The 13,560-nt window shown below is 48.5% G+C and overlaps 2 protein-coding genes across 2 annotated transcripts; both read right to left on the bottom strand.

Annotated features, from left to right (window-relative positions):
- Positions 1–667: 667 nt before the first annotated feature.
- Positions 668–6,431, bottom strand: TMEM129 (transmembrane protein 129, E3 ubiquitin ligase). The gene is made up of 4 exons (XM_058184276.1): positions 6,113–6,431; positions 4,849–5,326; positions 3,197–3,356; positions 668–2,812 (listed from the first exon to the last, which is right to left on the bottom strand). Exons 1-4 carry the CDS (start codon positions 6,318–6,320, stop codon positions 2,564–2,566), a joined length of 1,095 nt encoding a protein of 364 aa, XP_058040259.1. The 5' UTR covers positions 6,321–6,431; the 3' UTR covers positions 668–2,563.
- Positions 6,432–8,143: 1,712 nt separating this feature from the next.
- NDUFA4 (NDUFA4 mitochondrial complex associated) lies at positions 8,144–13,206 on the bottom strand. Its single transcript, XM_058184278.1, has 4 exons — positions 13,007–13,206; positions 12,453–12,541; positions 9,554–9,614; positions 8,144–8,373 (listed from the first exon to the last, which is right to left on the bottom strand). The coding sequence occupies exons 1-4, from the start codon at positions 13,121–13,123 to the stop codon at positions 8,317–8,319; spliced, it is 324 nt and encodes a 107-aa protein (XP_058040261.1). The 5' UTR covers positions 13,124–13,206; the 3' UTR covers positions 8,144–8,316.
- Between the last annotated feature and the right edge of the window lie 354 nt (positions 13,207–13,560).

Raw genomic sequence — 13,560 nt, 5'->3', positions numbered from 1 at the left:
TCCGATCAGCCTCGGAACGGCTGGACCTCCAGGTGCTCTCTAGGCGTCTTCTCCGGCGTTTCATCTCCCTCAGCTCCTCAGAAAACCAAGGAGCCAATTGAGATCTACGCCGGGTCAGAGGCCGCAAAGGCACGACACGGTCCAAAGCCCCAGCCGCGGCCCGTTCCCAGGCCGCAACTAGTTCTTCAGTCGTGCCGTGGGCAAGATCCTCAGGAAACGGCCCAAGCTCCGTCTGGAACCTCTCCGGGTCCATCAGGCGCCTGGGACGGAACCAACACATTGGTTCCGTCTCCCTGCGGTGGTGAGCGGCGGTCCGAAAGTCTAGGCGAAGGAGAAAATGATCTGACCATGACACCGGTTCCATCACTAAATCTCCCAATTCCAGATCATTAATCCACTGTCCAGAGATAAAAATCAAGTCTAGTGTTGTTAGTGGGGACCTAACAACCGCGTGGCAAACTTTACAACCTAAAAGCTCTGGCAAGGAAGGCCGTAAAATGAGGTAAAAGTCACTTAAAATCATTATGATTGCCAACAGAAAGTTTGGCCTCAATTGTGGTCGTAAGTCAAGGACCACCTGTATAAATGAATTTGAAATCAAAGGGAATAGTAATAACAAGACTCAAACTCCGGAGGAATAAATAAAATAACAAGACAGGAATTGTTTGAACTCACAAAGTAACAAAAATTTTATTCAGCAGAATAAACAGGATTCATTCGGGCCCTTTCACTCGTAAATATAATACTGGATAATACTTTCCAAAAATTTCTCAACTGGAATTATTTTTAATAATTTTAATAAGCTCATGTTACTATTTGACTTTTTCAATTAAAAATGTCTCTTTTCAAACTGGGTAAACCAGAAGAGTAGTTGGGGGGGGGGGAGGAATGATTTATGACTTCTAGATTTAGCCAGAATTCTCAGCGGCGGTTCTACAGCCTAGGGAATTCTGGGAATTGAAGTCTACACAACTTGGGGAAACCTAGGTATTTAAGATAAGGTGCAGTTTGTGCCACATTTTCACGTAACTGGCTGCATTTGTGAAACCAACATCATCTTTTTGTCAGCGTGGCTTCCAGACCGTCGGTGAATTCAATAAATTTTTTGGGGGGGGGAATGTGACAGGAACTGAACAGATTATTTAAATAAATTAATGTAAAGTTATAGGGATGTCTGTGGAGGAGATGGGGGAGCTGGCAGCTAAGAAGGGGCACCTTAAAAATTTCATGATTTTCTTCGCTTGAGATAATAGGATGTTTTTTTCTCAAACTTGGCACTTGAAGAGGGGTGGACTACAACTCCCAGACTTAAAATAGGCTGGCTGGGGGATTCTGGGAGTTGAAGTCCACCTATTTTCAAGTTCCTGAGATTTCAGACCTGCCACTCTCGACCAAAAGACAAAGGGGAAATAATTAAAAAGTCAAATTCACCTCAAATTCATCTCGCTGACAAACAATTGCTGCTATTTTTTGTACTAATAACTTCCCTCCCATTTGCCCTTTGCGAAGGATACCGATGGAATAATACACTTGGTGAACCCGAGTTAGGAAACTGTCAGAAAAAGGCAATTTCAAGTACGCCATCCTCCTTTTTTTCACCCGAAGTTCAGCCTCCCCAAAAAACACAAACACATCCCAAATTATTAATTTTGGGGCAGCAATACTTCAAACACCAGGTCATTTTCTCCCGACTATATTCTAAACTTGGGGTGAGGCAGGGGTGTATTTTTAATCCCACGAGTTCCCAGGGCCGTTAATCCATTTCTTTTCCCAAGAAAACCGTCGGAAACACTGCAATAATTTAGATTATCATCCTATATATAAATATATATATCTCTATACAGAAGAGAGGTTGGTCTTTTAATGCCGCCAAGAGAGGATTTGCAGACTTGGTCTGAATCGGAGGAGGATCGTTGTCAATGAGAAAGTTTGTCGCAAAGAGTCTGTCGCCGTCGTTCCTGTTTCTGGGATTGGAAAGCTTGGGGAAAAAATTGGGAATCGTGGACTAAGGCGGAGTGTGGAACAATTCACCAAATCCAGCCCCAATTTAGGAGGCGAAGAAAAAAAATCCCTTTTTTTTCGAGGAATACCGGTTGCAACAGACATTCTAGAGCAGGGGTCTCCAACCTTGGTCCCTTTAAGACTTGTGGACTTCAACTCCCAGAGTTCCTCAGCCAGCTTTGCTGGCTGAGGGACTCTGGGAGTTGAAGTCCACAAGTCTTAAAGGGACCAAGGTTGGAGACCCCTGTTCTAGAGTAGCGTTTCTCAAGCTCGGCCCCTTTAAGATGGATGGACTTCAGCTGAATTCTGGGAGTTGAAGTCCACCCATTTTAAAGGGGACGAGCTCGTGAAATTAATTTGGCTTCCAAATATCTGTCTAAATACAAGTTTTATAAGAGCCTGGAGAGTTAAAACCAGCATTCAAAAAGAGTAGAACAGAATAGAATTTGCAAAGGCATCCAAGAGGTGGGGGGGGATTATGAAAATATTTATCCGGTGAAAAAATTGCTGCAGCTGATTGCATATTTCTCTCTTCCGTCTCTCCGACTGGCTGCAGCCTCTGTCACAGCACCGAGCAGACGTCCAAAATGCAGAATCTGGCCCGGCAAGTGGGGCAAGGCACGTGGCTGGAGAGCCATGTTTCCGGGTGCTGCTGGTCCTGCTGGCTGGCGAACCACCTGCCCATACAAAGCAGGCACCACATGGGATAGCAGAAACACGGCTCGCATTCGCCATCTTGCAGCTCCTCGCAGTTCTTCAGTAGTTTGACGTTGGCCCGGGACTGCATGCAGCCGATGCAGAGGTCCAACTCCTGCAGGGAGGGAGGGAGGAGAGGAGGAAGCGGTATGTCACTCAAGAGACACTGAGCTGGGTGGTTTTCTTGCAGACGTCTCGGGACCCATTTAGGGAACATCAGGAAGGAAGGAACTGTGGGGTCCTTGATGTCCTTCGTTACAGACATCTCATGACCCCACTAGATAACATCATCAGTGGCAGAGGGGATTGTGCATAAGCTGAGAGCAAACTCCACCTCCTTTCTGGCAAAAATGACGGCTCGTCTTCAGCATCCCAATCCCAACATCCTTCCCAAGAACCCAAGCCAAAAGGGAAAGCGGATGCGCTCGACACCCGAATTGGTCGTAAACCGAGGACTGCCTGCCTGCCATCCCGTCACCAAAGCTGGATGGAAACTCACCTGATTGCTGGGAACCAGGTAAGCCGGGTTCCTCTCCACCATGGAGCTGAAGGTCTCCAGAAAGAGGTCGCTCAGGCTCTGATGGATGATCACGTTGGCCACATTCCAGATCGGGGTGCGGAGCTTCTCCTGCAGCTCCCCATATTCCGTCGAGTTGAGCCTGTCGAGGACAAGGAAGGTCAGCGCCATTCTTCAGAGCAGGGGTCTCCAACCTCGGCCCCTTTAAGACTTGTGGACTTCAACTCCCAGAGTCCCTCAGCCAGCCACAAGTCTTAAAGGGACCAAGGTTGGAGACCCCGGCTTCAGAGGAAGAGAGCGGAGAAGGTTTGGATTTGGATATGTTTAGTTCCTCTTCCCTAGCATCCTATTTCTTGTCTTTTTGTATAACTTTTCACCTTTTCACCTTTCACTTGGTGCCTCCGAGGCCTGGAGAATTCTCACCCCGAGGAATGCAAGGGAGAGCAGCCACGTGGACTGCAAAGCCAGAAGACGGCCCTGAGAAACTTCTCTTATCTCTCTCCCTCTGAGAGAGGCCGGTACAATAACATCTTCACACCCACCCACGGATTGGCTCCCTAACTTCCTTTATCCCAGTTGTGTAAGGTCCCTTACAGGGGCACTTGGGATTCTTTTCAATGAAAGGTTCTTTTCAAAAGTTTTAAGAGTCTTGGCTTTCTTGAATGAGGGGGGAGAGGCTGGGAATTACAAGCCGCGTCCTGATCTGGGGAATAAACCATGTTGGATAACAAACCAGCATAGTTTTTGAACCCAGGAGGCCCCTGACTTTGATGACAATTCATCTTGTGGACGGTTCCAAGTTATAACAGCCCTGGAAAAAGCAAAAGGAACCAGGAGCCTCTTTTTTCCACCCTTAATTTACATTTGGAGGCTGGCCGAACCAGCTCGAATTATCCCCTTTAGTGGTGGGGAAGATGGATTCACCTGACGACCACGTGGCTCGTTTAAGGACTGCCATGACATGATTCACTCGAACAAGAAAAGGCATAAAATGGTACAGAATTCAAAAAAGTTCTCACATAGCAACACAACTGTGGTTGTACACAGAGGCCACCTCAAAATAAAACACAGCTGGCCCTCGGCTTACGACCACAGTCAAGTTTTACTTGGGTTTTAAGGGGTCTTTATTATTTATACTATTTTAAATTTCGGGCAATAGAATAAGTTTTTTAATTGTTTTTTAATCTGTATTTATATGTATTTTAACTGCCTGTGAACCGCCCTGAGTCCTTAGGGAGATAGGGCGGTATATAAATTTGAAAAATAAAATAAAATAAATAAATAAAATATAAGTCAGTTGCCAAGCGTCCGAATTTTGATTATGCGACTGTGGGGATGTCACCATGGTTGTTTGCTTAACAACCATGTTTAAAACCTGTAGTGATTCACTTAATGACCGTGTGATTAATACCTGCTGGGATTCATTTAACGACTGGAGGCGAGAACCATTGAAACATGGGGCAAACCTCAAAAAAGCCACAAAATAGAAATTTGCGGTTGTAAACGGAGGACTGCCTGCATAAATGGAACCGCCAGAGGAAAATGACCCACGTTTGCATTCCAGATTGCTAAACCATTTCGGCTCCAAATTCAAATTAACCTGCCCCCCCCCCAGATTTGGGGAGAACCATTACCGGATGTCGAAGGCTTTGACATGTGGATTGGCGCTGGCCACGTGGATGGTGAGGAACTGAGCAGGCATGCTGGCGTCCGGCAAGAGCTCCTGCTGTCTCGAGTCCACGACGGTCACCTGGATGTCCCGCTGTTCGGCCACATGGAAGGAGTAGGTGGTCACTTTGATAATCCAGCTGTCGGTCACAATCAGACGGGCCCCTGGCGGCCCCGTGGCAAACTTGTCGATCCGCCGGAATTCGGCGTTGATGGCAGAGGCCACGGTCCACCAGCCAGCGTGGGGCGGCCGAACGAAGGTGGAGAGGACCTGGACCAGCGGGTGGCGGGACCAACCCTCCCGAGACCAGTGGTATGTGAAGGTGCCCGCGAGGATGAAGAGGAGAAGGGCCCCGGAGAAGAAGGTTTGCCACAGCAGGTGGGCCTGGGAGATGGTGCAGAGATGCTTTTCGGGCGCCACGACACACATGCCCAGGTAGTAGCCTGTAGAAGAGGATAGAGGTCTTTCTTTCTTTCTTTTTTGCTCCTTCATTCTTTCCTCCAACCTATTTCCTTCATTCCTCCTTCGCTTTCTTTCCTTTCACTTTCCTGTTTTTCTCTTTCACCTTCCCGTTCTTTTTTTTTCTGTCCTTCTTTCCTCCTTCCCTCCTTTTCTCTTTCTTTCTTTCCTCCCTCCCTGTTCTCCATTCCTTCCTTCCCCCTCCTCCCGTGTTCCCCCTCCTTAGGGCTCCCCTTCCCCTTTCACACACACACACACACACACCTGTCCCCCTTCTTGGGGGTTCCCCCTCCCCTCTCAGCTCCCTCTCTTGGGGTGGGTCTCCTCTCCCTCCCCTTCATGTTCCTCCTCCTTTTTCCTCCCCCACCCCCAGCTGAATGCGGGGATCCAGAACCAGACCCGAAAGGGGGGTGTAAACAGTCACCCCTCCCCCCTCCTCCTTTCCCCCCCTCCCAGCTGCCCCTCCTGGAGGGTCTCCTCCTCCTCCCCTTGGGGCTCCACCTCCCTTCTCCTCCTTCTCCTCCCTTCTCTCCCCTCTTGGTGGGGTTCTCCTCTCCTCCCACTTTCTCCTTTCCTCCCTCCCTCCCTCCCTCGGGATTCGCCTTTCAACTCCCCTCCCGCAGCTGAACGAGGGATTTAGAGCCAGACGCTAAGGGGAGGTCAGTCCCCTCCTGGACCCCTTTTTTGAGGCTGCCTCCTCTCCCCTCCCCTTGGGCTGCCCCTCCCTCCTGCAGCTAGACCCTCCTCCTCCCTCCCCGGAAGCCCCTCACCCAGCGGCAGGGCGGCGTGGAAGAGGAGGGTGCCGGTGCCCCTCCGCAGGTGGTACTGCACGAAGGCCGCGTCCTCGCTGCCCAGCCAGCCGCCCAGCAGGTTCTGCACCGTCAGGCCGGCCAGGTGGAACTCGGTGGGCGGGAAGACGAAGCAGAAGGTCAGCACCAGGTAGGCCAGAGTGAAGGTGGCCGTCGCCGGGGCCTCCATGGAGCCCCCCGAAAACCTCCCCGCGCGGGGGATGGCGGGAGATGTAGTCCGCGCTCCGGCGCTCTCGCCAGCGGCCTCCTTTGCCCTGCCCTGCCCTGCGCGGGGGACTCTGGGAGATGGAGCCCCGCCCCCTCGGCCCGCCCGAGAGGGTCTATCTAGGCCGGCGGAAGGAGAGCGCGGGGAACTCTGGGAGTTGAAGTCCGGCCCCGCCCCGCCACCTCCGTGTCCTTTCGCCGGGGAGCCCCTCCTTACGCCAGCCTTATGCCGGCGGAAACGGAGCGCGAGGCACTCTGGGAGTTGAAGTCCTTCATCTCGGCCCGGCTAACGAGCCTGAGCTGGGAGGGATGTAGTCCGCCTTCCTCCTCGCCTCGGCGCCTGCGTGACCGTGACGTCTCGCGCGAGGAGCTCTGGGAGTTGAAGTCTCTTTCCCCAGCGGCTTCCATACAGCTTGGAGCTGTGTTGCAAACGGAACTTCTAGGATTGCAAAACTTTCCCCCCTTCCCCCCCCCTCAGAGGCCCCCGATTTCTTTAAATGAGGACCAGCAGCCCAACTTGCCTCACACAAGTGATTTGTACCCTGTACGTTTAATAATATAGTCCCTGACGTACGACCATTCATTTAGTGACCGTTCCAAGTTACTGAAAACGGGCTCTCACGACTGTTGCATTAGCCCCCTGGTCACATGATCAACCTTGGCAGTTGACTCATCTTTATGACGGTCGCAGCGTCCTGTCGGGGTCACCTGATCCCCTTTTGCAACCTTCTCACCAGCCAAGTCCATGAAGGAGCCAGATTCGCTTAACGACCGTGTCACTAACTGAACAACTGCAGTCATTCTCTTAACCAGTGTTCAGAAAGCTCATAAAATTCGCTTGCAACAAATGTCTCACTTAGCGACAGAAATGTGTGTCGAGGAATAGTTAATTGTGAAAAGAAACCGAGCAGGCTCTGGATCATGCACGGATCTTCTGGGCTTGCATGCAGGGAAGCAACTCTGCTGTGGCTGGAGTTTTTTTCTTCCTCCCCCCCACCCCCACTTTAACTTACAACCCTTGGCTCTCCTGGTGGCCTCTCATCCCAAACAGGCCTTTTCTCCCCTTGTTAATACTACTCTGGGCCCCGTCAAACCTCCCTCCAGAATTCTGGTCAAACTTCACTTCCTAATTCAGCTTTGAGCCCAGATTCTCTTTCAGTTTAAATTTCCCAATTTATTCTAAGGCCTTTGGCTCTCCTGGTGGTCTCCCATCCCAAACCTCCGAGATCTCTTTTCTAGGTCAGCTTGGGACTCAGCCATGTTGATCCAGATTTTAAATATAGGTAGCCATTCATTTAGTGACCGTTCAAAGTTACAACGGCCCAGAAAAAAAGGGACTTGCATCCTTTTTTCCATCATGACCGTGACACCTGATCAAAATTCCCCAGCTTTGGTAACCAACTCATCTTTACAACCGTGGCATCGTCCCGAGGTCACATTATCCCCTTCTGCGACCTTCTGACAAGCAGGAAGCCAGATTCACTTAAGAACTGGGTCGCTAACTGAACAACGGCTAGGATTCACTTAAGAACGGCGGTGAGAAAGGTCGTAAAATGAAGCAAAATTCGCTTCATAACTGTCTCACAAACATTTGGGGGGCTCAATTCTGCTCCCAAATCAAGGACGTGCTAATAAAAATAGCCAGCATTTATATCTGACGCTGCAGATCATTTTTATGTTTGTTTATATATATATTTATCTGGCTTCCAATAAGTAATATTTTTAAAAGGGTTTTTAAGGTTTAGTAAATCCAGCTGGGGAATTCTGGGAATTGAAGTCCCACCAATATTAAAATTTTCAAGTGGTTCGTTTATTAATTCTGAGCATGCACGTCTCCAACACATTATTTTTCAAGGCGATGCACACAAAAATCTTAATTCCTGGATTGTGACGGTTATACGGGGGTTGTGCGGTCAGCTTCAGGAAGACCTTCATTGGACGGTTGCAAAACCCGCCTCGTTTTAGAAGTCGGGACGGTCTTTTTGCAACTTGCTGTAATCCACATTGACAGCAAAGAACTAGAAAAAGAAAAGAGGAATGGTCGCTTTTGCAAAAAAGAGAAAAAACTTGAAATCAAATGCGAATAAATAAATAAATAAATAACAACACCTAATGGTTTTGTACTTCCTTGGAATCTTGTTTTCAACCAAAATATGGATTACTACAACTTTAATAAGTGGTCTTATTATTCAGTTGCACAGCACTTAATCCTGCTGTAAGACAATCCGAACCCCCTAATATCTAGACAGACAGAACTTTGCAACAGGGTGAAAAACTGCCGGTCACCAGGAGACAGTGAATTCTAGTCCCACCTTAGGCAGGAAAGTCGGCTGCGTGACTTTGAGCCAATTACCAGGCGACAGTGAGTTCTAGTCCCACCTTAAATAAATAGAATAAAAGAATAAAATAACTGAAATGGACACGACCTTGGAGGTCATCTAGTCCAGGGGTCACCAACCTTTCAGACCTCAGGGACCACTAAATTCCTAATTTTAAATCCCGTGGACCACTAATATGAATTTTTTAAAAAGATAAATAGTATTTAGTGCAATATAAAAAAATGCAAATAATTTTTCTGTGGGCCACCAAAAATTTTCTCATGGACCACTGGCTGGTGACCACTGATCTAGTCCAACCTCCTACTCAAGCAGGACATCCTTGCAGAATAACAGAATCAAAGAGTTGGAAGGGACCTTAGAAGGCATCTAGTCCTTGAGCGAGGTACCACCTATAATGAAGATTGTAAAAGACTTGACCTTAGAATTTAATCCGCTTTTATCGTCTTAAGTTTTTATTTTTGTTAACCTGGCTGGATCCTAAAGCTAATTTAAATCCAGTCCTTTAATCCGTATCCTTTATTATATAAGCTCTCGGTAAAATTCAAATTAAACACTTTTGAGAGAGGGAACCCCTTAAAATAATGGAATAACGGAATCACAGAGTTGGAAGGGACCCTGAAGGTCATCTAGTCCAACCCCCTGCTCAAGCGGAAGACCCTTTCAGAAAAATAGAATCAAGGGACCCTAGAGGTCATCCAGTCCAACCCCCTCCTCAAGCAGATCCTTACAGAATTCACAGAATCTCCGAGATGGAAGGGACCCTGGAGGTCATCTAGTCCAAACCCTCCTGGTTTGAATGCTGTGGCAAAGCCTGTCATATACCGAATGTCGTAATTTATTCGACATTTAAATGCCGCACCTTGTAACGATGAGTGGGATCGAGGTTGTTCCACGGCTCCGGGTTGTTCTTCTTATCCCATCTGAGGAGGAAAAAGGGGAGAAAACGGACACAATCAGGACACTGTATGAAGGTAGTCCTTGCTTAATGACCAGTTGCTTAGTTCTAAGTTACGACGGGCCTTTGCAAAACTACTCAAGACCCATTTTCCAAGTTTAAATGGCCGCACCTCTCTCCCCCGGTACCAAATTTCTGATCTTTGTTTCTGCTTTAGGACACAAAAAAGCCCATTGGGGGGGGGGAAACTAATGACTGTTATGTTTGTTTAACATTTCATGACCTAACTAAGTAACATCATCTGTGCTAGAGGAGGAGGAGGAAGGGAAGGAGGAGGAGGATTTTAGGGTCCTTGGATGCTCTCTTTTTTTTTTATTTTGTCACAACAATATACACAAGCATCAACATAAAATAACTACATATCATATAAGCATATATATGAGCAAAAGTATGCAATAACTATATTATTGCCATTATAAACAATGGTAAGCACTTTTGTGCTCTTATGCACACCCCTTTCAGACCTCTTAGGAATGGGGTGAGGTCAATAGTAGACAGTCTTTGGTTGAAGTTTTGGGGGTTTTGGGAAGAGACCACAGAGTCAGGTAGTTTATTCCAAGCATTAACAACTCTGTTACTGAAGTCATATTTTCTGCAATCAAGATTGGAACGGTTCACATTAAGATTAAATCTATTGTGTGCTTGTGTATTGTTGCGATTGAAGCTGAAGTAGTCTTCAACAGGAAGGACATTGTAACAGATGATTCTATGAGTTAAAAACAGGTCTTGTCGGAGTCAGCGGAGTTCTAAGTTTTCTAAGCCCAGGATTTCAAGTCTGGTGGCATAAGGTATTTTGTTGTATTCGGAGGAGCGGAGAACTCTTCTTGTAAAGTATTTCTGGACACGTTCGATTGTGTTGATGTCAGAAATGTGGTGAGGGTTCCAAACAGTCGAGCTGTATTCAAGAATTGGTCTAGCAAATGTTTTATATGCTCTGGTTAGTAGTGTAGAGTTTTTGGAAAAGAAGCTACGCAAAATTAGGTTTACAACTCTTAAGAGCCTTTTTTGCTATGTAGTTGCAGTGAGCTTTGGCACTTAGATCATTTGATATGAAAACTCCAAGATCTTTGACAGAGTGGGGGTCATCTGTGAGGTAATGTCCATCAAGCTTGTATTTAGTGTTTAGGTTCTTTTTTCCAATATGTAAGACTGAGCATTTGCGGGTTGAGATTTGGAGGCCAAGTTTTAGACCAATCGGATACAAAGTCAAGGTCTTTTTGAAGGGTAGCTGTATTGTTGGCGGTGTTAAATCTCTGAGCTGGGTGGTTGCCTTGCAGATGTTTCATAACCCAACTAGGGAACATCATCAGTGCTATGAGTGGCGTTTTGTCGGGTGTGCCTCCTTTCAAAACTCAAGAAAGAAAAACCCCAACTCCATTGTTTGTGGAGAAAGCTACTTTTACTGAGAATGAACTGAATGCATCACAAGGAAAGCAAGCTATGAGGCGATAGGAGTGGTTTACACATAGAAGTTTAACATTATTCCTCCTCCCCCCAAAGTTCAGGCAATCTTGTCCAATCCACTTTCTTCTTCGGTCCCACGTGAGGAGCATCCGCAGATGGCTTCATCTCTCTGGTATGCATGGACCGTTAGCTGCGAGTGTTATCAGCCTGCCTTCTAACCCCTTGGATACATCCGAATAATCCCACGCACAATAAGTTTCGTTTCTGAATATAGGTTTCGTTTCTCTGCAACCATCCACTCACTTTCTCTCCCCACCCTCCATTTTATGACAGCCGAAGCAGCTAGACCATAATCAGGGGTATATTACCTACTACAACTGGACAGCAATAAAGGACAGCAATAAAGCAATTAGCTTGTAGTAATAAACCAATAAATGCAGCATGCGGAGGCTGACAGTTTATATACAAAATAATCACACTCCTTTCTAGCACTGATGACTTCCCTAGATGGGTCATGAAATGTCTGCAAGAAAACCACCAAGCTCAGAGAGCATCCAGGACCCCACAATCTTCCTCCTCCTCCTATTCTCCTGCTCCTCTGCTCCACAATCCCCCCTCCCTGTAGCATTCTCAGGCATCATGGAGAATGTGGGGTCCTTGGTGCTCTCTGAGATGGATGGTTTCTTTGCAGACGTTTCATGACCAAACTAGGGAACATCATCAGTGCCAGAAGGGAGGGGAGAGGAGGAGGAGGAGGAAGGACAGTGTGGTCTTTGGTGCTCTCTGAACTTGGTGGTTTTCTTGCCGACATTTCATAACCCATCTATGGAACATCATCAGTGCTAGAAAGGACTGTATATAAATAGAGAGAAAATACTACACTCCTAACACTGATGACATTCCCTAGTTCGGTTATAAGACGTCTGCAAGAAAACCACCTAGCTCAGAGAGCACTAAGGACCCCACAGTCCTTCCTCCCCTTCCTTCCTCCTCCTCTCTTTTAGCACTGATGATGTTCCGTAGTTGGGTAATGAAATGTAAGAAAACCACCCAGCTCAGACACCACCCAGCTCAGACACCACCCAGCTCAGACGCTTGGGAAATTCTGGGAGCTGAAGTCCAGACAGCGTGAAATACGGCCATAGGTCACTTTTTTCAATGCCACTTTGAATGGTCACTAAATGAACCGTTGTTAAGTCCTGAGGGGTCCCCATATTAAATTAAAGTGTTCATTAAAAAAAAGGGCTGGTCCTTTTATTCTCAATGTTGTTTTGCTGTTTGCAAAATGAAGAAAAAAAAAAAAAAGCAAATGGGCAAATTCAGAGGATTTCTTCCAACCCAAGAATTGTGGTTTGTCGGATAATAAACCAGGTTTAATGTGGGTGCGACGGAGACATACCTGACTTCAGGGCAGAACAAAGCCAGACGCATCAAATAGAGTCCGGCACCGGCCACTGCAGTCCCCATAATCAAGAAAAGCGGAATAAGCTAGGAGGAAAAAATTAGAAATTAGGAGCCATACAGGAAGTCCTCGGATTTACGGCCGTTTAGAAAAATACGGGCCGTCCTCGCCTTACGACCTCAACGGAGCCCCAAAATTTGAGTTTTGCCCCGTTTTCTGACCTCCCTTGCCACCGTTGTTAAGCGAAACCGCCTCCCCCCCCTCACTGACTTTGGCCGGTCAGGATGGTGGGAAACGGGGATCGGGTGAAGACGAGCCTGGGCTGGGGTCACGTGCCGGGGACGATGGGACCTGGAGTCCAGGGGCATAAGCGACCCCGGGGGTGGGGCTGCGCCGGCCGGGGATGATGGGACCTGGAGTCCAGGCGTGCGCGCTAATGACCTCCACGGTGGGTTGCCCCACGGAGGGGATCATGGGACCTGGAGTCCAGGCGTGCGCGCTAATGACCCTGCCGGGGACGATGGGGCCGGGAGTCCCGGGGAGCCACTCACGCTGGGCCGATGCTTGACTTGGTGGCGGAGGAAGCCAATCAAGCCCGGGTTAGAGGAGGAGGCGGCGGCGGCGACGCCCGGAGGTCCGCGGGGCTGCTGAGGCGGCTGCTGCGACATGGCGACCGGATCAATGTCAAGCCAGGACCCCGCGCAGGCAGTCAAGTAGACGCCTCTGCGGAGGACCGGCCTCACGAGACGGCTGCGCGCATGCGCCACGGCGAACAAACCTCTTTCCTCCCCACCCCCCTCCCAATTGCGCATTGAAGTAGACATCTCAGCGGAGGGCCAGGACCATTCTGCGCCTGCGCGGCAGCCCGCCAGCCTCCCCCGAACGCGCCTGCGCCTCCACTCGGCCGCCAGGGGGAAGGAAAAAAGATGCAGAGGAAAGTCCCATTCAGTGTTAGCGCTGACACTGCTTGGGCTGGGCCAGGAGGACAGATTTCCACTCCCCCCGCCATAGAGACTCCGCCTAGCGCAGCGTGCTTCTTCTCCACATAACCGGAAGTCCTCAGTGGGTGGAGACACTGCTCTGGCTGGGCCAGAACGGCCGACCA

Source organism: Ahaetulla prasina, chromosome 4, assembly GCF_028640845.1.
Source record: "Ahaetulla prasina isolate Xishuangbanna chromosome 4, ASM2864084v1, whole genome shotgun sequence".
In the NCBI taxonomy this organism is placed as follows: Eukaryota; Metazoa; Chordata; class Lepidosauria; order Squamata; family Colubridae; genus Ahaetulla; species Ahaetulla prasina.
Note: the sequence above shows the minus strand (reverse complement) of the source record. Positions and strands in the feature narration are given on the sequence as shown.

Coding starts and splice junctions, on each gene's coding strand:
- TMEM129 (XM_058184276.1), bottom strand. CDS start 6,320: ATGGAGGCCCCGGCGACGGCCACCTTCACTCTGGCCTACCTGGTGCTG. Junction 5,327..6,112: donor CCACGCCGCCCTGCCGCTGG/GTGAGGGGCTTC, acceptor CCTCTTCTACAG/GCTACTACCTGGGCATGTGT. Junction 2,813..3,196: donor ACCTGGTTCCCAGCAATCAG/GTGAGTTTCCAT, acceptor CCCTCCCTGCAG/GAGTTGGACCTCTGCATCGG.
- NDUFA4 (XM_058184278.1), bottom strand. CDS start 13,123: ATGTCGCAGCAGCCGCCTCAGCAGCCCCGCGGACCTCCGGGCGTCGCC. Junction 12,542..13,006: donor AAGTCAAGCATCGGCCCAGC/GTGAGTGGCTCC, acceptor TTTTCCTCCTAG/CTTATTCCGCTTTTCTTGAT. Junction 9,615..12,452: donor TTGTTCTGCCCTGAAGTCAG/GTATGTCTCCGT, acceptor TTTCCTCCTCAG/ATGGGATAAGAAGAACAACC.